The 5,896-nt window shown below is 37.1% G+C and overlaps 1 protein-coding gene across 1 annotated transcript; it reads right to left on the reverse strand.

Moving 5' to 3' along the window:
- Positions 1-3,220: 3,220 nt before the first annotated feature.
- Positions 3,221-4,153, reverse strand: LOC102426628 (olfactory receptor 10J1-like). Its single transcript, XM_006096936.1, has one exon. It carries the CDS (start codon positions 4,151-4,153, stop codon positions 3,221-3,223), a length of 933 nt encoding a protein of 310 aa, XP_006096998.1.
- Positions 4,154-5,896: the final 1,743 nt, after the last annotated feature.

The following is a 5,896-nucleotide window of genomic DNA, read 5'->3' on the forward strand; positions in this document are numbered from 1 at the left end:
TTTACATATCGGTATCATTTTCCCCTTTAGAGAGCAAAAACAAGAGGAAATGGGAAATTCCAAGACTTTTTTAGACAAGTGTTTAAACTGTGAGTTTAAACTAGGCACCCATTGTTCACAGAAAATGAGTCCAACTATGTAAAATGACGAGGGTCATGGCTAGACAAGGGTACCAGCTCAGGTTAGACACAGGAAAGACCAAAAGTCATGGGCAAATTTTCAAATCTGAGACAGCTAGAGCTGGTTGAGAGGAGGAATTAATAAATTTAATTTCAAAAAATATCTTCAGATCTCCCTACACTGTGAGTACAGAAGAGCATATGCATCACTCGGTAGAAAGTATACATAACTGCAGAGGAATTCAGTTGCTGTATGTAACAAGTTACTAACATGTAAACATACAAGACTCACCAAGGAAATAGTTCTAATATGAGCTTCAACAAAATTTGTAACCTATGAGATTAACAAAAGGCTTAGGAGTGTGATGATAAAAAAAATTCAAGTCAGGGACACTCTTGATTCTTTAATGCAGTCTTACCACCAAATTTTGCAACAACTGTTTTATTGGTAGAGAATCTATTTTTAAAAACATTTTCAATTACAGTTGACATTCAATGTTATATTAGTTTCAGGTGTACAGCATAATGGTTAGACATTTATATACTTTGTGAAGTGATTCCCTCTGATAAGGTTAATGCCTGCCTGACAACACACGTAGTTATTACAAGACTAGAGACCTGTTGCACGAAGAGATTTGTGTAATAGGCCTTCCCTTCCCTTGGCTGCTGGCACCGGTTTGCCTCTGGCACCCAGGACCCAGGCCTTCGCTCTGGCCAGGCTCCAGCCAGAGCCGGCCCCGGAGCTGTCCGGCTTCGCTGTTCTCGCCCTGGGACCGTCCAGCTTCGCTGCTCTGGCCCCGGGACCGTCTGGCTTTGCTGCTCCGCCCTGGGGCCATCCGGCTTCGCTCTGCCACTTGGAGCCTACTAATGCAAATTAACCGCCATCTTTGTTGGGTTAATTTGCATACTCTCCTGATTGGCTGGTTAGTGTAGTGAAGGTACAGTCAATTTACATGTTTTTCTATTATTAGGTAAGATTATTGACTCTATTCTCTATGCTGTACTTTACAGCCCAGTGACTATTTTGTAATTGACAATTTGTACTTTTAATCCCTTCACCTTTTCACCCAGCCCTCCAACCCTCCTCCCAACAGGCAACCATTAGTTTCTTTTCTGTGTCTATGAGTTTCTCTTTCATTTGTTTATTTATTTATTTATTTATTTACTTATTTAGATTCCACATATAAGTGAAATCATATGGTATTTGTATTTCTCTCTCTGACTTATTTCATTAGTATATTATCCTCTCGATTCAACCATTTGAGCTAAGTATTATTCCATTTTATACTAGTATATGTACCACTTCTTTATCCATTCATCTACTAATAGGCACTAGAGTTGCTTAGATATTTTGGGTATTGTAAATAATGCTTCAATGAACATAGGGATGAATATGTTTTTTCAAATTCATGTTTTGGATTTCTTCAGATAAACATCCAGAAGTATAATTGCTGGGTTATAAGGCAGTTTGATTTTTAATTTTCAAGGAACAGCCAAACTGTTTTCCATAGAGGCTGCACCATTTGCAAATCCATCAACAATGCATGAGGGTCCCTTTTATCCACATCTTCACCAATACTTATTGTTTGTTGATTTATTGGTAATAACTATTCTGATAGGTGTGCAGTGATTTCTTATTGTGATTTTAATGAACTTTTCTCTGATGATTATTGATATTGAGCATCTTTTCATATGTTTATTGACCATCTGTATGTCCTCTTTGAGGAATGTTTATTCAGTTCCTCTACCCATTTTTAAATTGGATTGTTTATTAATTAATTAATTAATTCATTCATTTATTGCTTATATGTTATATGAGTTCTTTTTACATATTGAATATGAATTCCATCACTGGCAAATATTTGTATCACTGGCAAATATTTTCTTTCATTCGGTAAGTTGGCTTTTATTTTGTTGATGGTTTCCTTTGCTGTGCTAAAACTTTTTAGTTTGATGTAGTCTCCTGTGTTTATTTTATTTTTATTTCCCTTGCCTGAGGAAACATATCCAAAAAAATATTACTGACAGCTATGTCAGAAAGTTTACTGTTCTCTTCTAAGGGTTTTATGGTTTGGGGTCATACATTTAAATATTTAATCCATTTTGAGTTTATCCTTGTAATGGTGTAAGAAAGTGGTCTAGCAGAATACAAAATAAATCTTCAGAAATTAGTTGAATATTTTTTGTTAATCCTCACCCCAGGATATCTTTCCATTGATTTCTAGAAAGAATAAAAGGGAGGGGGAGAAACAGAGAGTTTCTGTTTGCCTAATTGGTTGCCTGCCACACACACCTCAACCAAGGATGGGGATCGAGCCTGCACTGCAGGTATGTGCCCTTGACCAGAATCGAACCCAGGACCCTTCAGTCTGTGGGCTGACGCTCTATCCACTAAGCCAAACCGGCTAAGGCTGGTTGCATTTTTATACACCAATAACAATCAGAAAGAGAAATTAATAAAACAATCACTTTTCAATTGCACCAAAAGAATTCCTAGGAATACATTTAACCAAGAAAGTAAAAGACCTGTATTCAGAATATTATAAGACATTGAAGGAAGAAATTGAAGAAGATACAAACAAATGGAAGTATATACCATGCCCACAGATAAAAAGAATTAACCTCATTAAAATATCCATATTACCCAAAGCAATCTATAGATTCAATGCAATCTCTATCAAAATACCTATGGAATTTTTCATAGAACTAGAACAAATAATCTTAAATTTTACATGGAACCACAAAAGACCTTGCATAGCAAAGCAATATTGAGAAAGAAGAACAAAATTGGAGGTGTGAAATTACCTGATTTCAAATTATGCTAAAAGGCCATAGTAATCAAAACATCCTGGCACTGAAAACAAACACATCGATCAATGGAACAGAATAGAGAGCCCAAAAGAAAAAACACCACATACCTATATGGCCAATTAATCTGTGACAAAGGATGCAAGAATATACAATTGGGTAAACACAGTCTTTTCAACAAATGGTGATGGGAAAACTGGATAGGTACATACAAAAATTAAAATAAGATCTTTTTTTTCAGATTGCAAACATACCCAGAGTATGATAGGTTATATGACAAACTACCTAAGATCCTAGACAAGAGGTTTTCTGCTGAAAGCACGGTGAAGGGCATTCTTGACCTCCTTGTTTCTCAGAGTATATACCACAGGGTTAAGGAGAGGAGTAAAAATGGTGTAGGTCACTGAGATCAGCTGATCCTGATCTTTGGTGTTCTCCGACTCAGGCTTGAGGTAGGCAATGGAGGCACAGCCATAGTGGACAATGACCACGATGAGGTGAGAGGCACATGTTGCAAAAGCCTTCTTTTGGCCCTCACTTGAGGCAATCTTGAGGATGGTGGAGATGATCAGGATGTAGGAGATGAAGACCAAACCCATGGGCAACACAATGACAAGGGAGCTGATGATAAAAGTGATTATGTCATGTAGATTGTTGTCAGCACAGGAGAGTTTCATAACTGGGCGGATGTCACAGAAATAATGGGCCACCTCTTTACCACAAAAGGGCTGACTGAACACAGAGGGAGTCTGAATGATGGCCACAAGCAGGCCAATGCTGCAGGCCCCCCAAACCAGCTGGGCACACACTTTCTTGTTCATGATGACTGTGTACCTCAAAGGTTTGCAGATGGCGACATAGCGGTCATACCCCATTGCAGTGAGTAGAAAGCAGTTGTTGATGGCCAAAGTGATAAAAAAGAACATCTGGGTGGCACAGCCAGCCAAGGAGATGGCGTGGCTTTGTCCTATGAGGCTGGAGAGCATTTGTGGTACAATGACCAATGTGTACATAGTTTCTGAAGTTGAAAGCATACTAAGAAAGAAGTACATGGGGGTGTGAAGGTGGCGATCAGTACTGATAATTGTCACAATGATGATATTGCCAGCCAGGGTTAAAATATACAAGGTGAGAAATATTGCAAATAGAATAAGCTTGTGTTCATGAAAGCTGGAAAATCCCTGGAAAAAAAATTCACTCACCACTGTGTAGTTCTCTCTCTTCATTGGTAAATTCCACGTCTGAAAGCTGGAGACTTAGGTCAATCAGTCAGAATACATCCGCGCCCAATGCTTTGAGCAGGAGAACGCTAGGAGGAGTAGATAATAAGAACCTGCTCCTGGATGGATGCCAGGGAAATGGAGACTACTGCTCACTAACAGGTAAAGATAGAAAAACACAATCAGGAAGCAATTCCATGTATGCAGATTTTTGCCTAACAGTAAAAAAGAATGCACAGAGTTGTGATAAGGTAGAAGGAAGGATAACTGGCTTAGTTTAGAACAGATTTCCTGATGAGTGAGAACAGAGGTGTTAGGGGAAAACTGAGGCTAAAGAGATAGAAAATGGATAGTTAAATTTTAAAAGCATTTTCTCCTGGATTACAGTTGCATGGTTTTGTTTACCTAAAACAAATTTGCCAATCTATTCTACTTTGTTTAAAGCACAATTTTGATCTTAAACATCTTCCCTTCTAAGTTGGCAAGTAACAGATAAGTGTTTGCGTTCTCCCTGTTCCACTTGTCTGCATCTTTCATAAACCATTTTCACAAATCATTCAATAGCCTCAAACCTGACTGCTCTCTCAATTTTGAAACAAAAATGTTTTTATTGGGGTTATTGGGGCAATATTGGTGAATTAAATTATATAGGTTTCAGGTGTTCAATTCTATAGAATATCTTCTGTATATTGTATCGTGGATTTACCACCCAAGTCAAGTCTCCTTCCGTCTTCACTTCATCTCCCCTTTACCCTTTTTACCTCCTTCCAACCCCCTTCCACTCTGGTGATTTACCATACTGTTGTCTGTGTCTATGAGGGTGTGTGTGTGTGTGTGTGTGTGTGTGTGTGTGTGTGTGTGTTTCTTAATCTCTTGCATTGGTTTTTAATGAAGCATGTTTTTCTCTTTAGTCAATACTTTACTCCAGTCTCCTCTTGCACAGAAAGTCTTCTGAATCCTATCAATCCAAGCCCTTTTCCATTGCTTGTGTTGCTCTGTAACTAATTCTCATAAAATGTGTGTTATTTCTCTGTGTATTGTAGCTTGTGCTTGCATATGAATTTTTATAGGGAGTCTGACTCACGACTCTGAACTCTCCTTTCTAATTTCTTCAGCATTATAAACAGGGTATCTGGGGTAAGCAGTTTGCACATCTGTCCTATTTTCTATTTGAGGAGTAATTGGGGATCACAAAGTTCTCATTTAAAAAATTAACAACGATAACAACAAAAATAATAGTCGCTTATTGCACTTTTTAGTTTATAAAGCATTTTTACATATATTATTTAACAGCATAACAATCCCATGTGTTAGGTAATTATTATCTTCATCTTGCAGATGGAAAATCTAAGACACCTAAGATTAGGTGATATGTCCAAAATTTAAAAAATCATAGATTCAATCTTTTAATTCTAAGGCCAATGTGAACAGATAAAAAAAGAAGGCTATTTTGGTCTCTATTAACAAGTATTAATACATTTGCCTTACTCTGGGAATGAGATTAAATTGAGGAATAAATTTGAAAAATTGAAAATCATTAGGAAACTGGAAGATTTTTAGGATTATCTAGATAAGTAGGTAAAATATTAGTGTATTAATTATAACACATGCCCATTCTCCTTGGCTTAATATTTTCACTTCCAATTATTTATTTTAAAGAAATAATCAGAGATATATATCAGGATGCATGTGTAAGAGGGTTTTATAATATCATCTATAATAATAAAAGTGTAATACGCTAATTAGACC

This window comes from Myotis lucifugus, unplaced genomic scaffold (genome assembly GCF_000147115.1).
Source record: "Myotis lucifugus unplaced genomic scaffold, Myoluc2.0 scaffold_190, whole genome shotgun sequence".
Lineage (NCBI taxonomy): Eukaryota > Metazoa > Chordata > Mammalia > Chiroptera > Vespertilionidae > Myotis > Myotis lucifugus.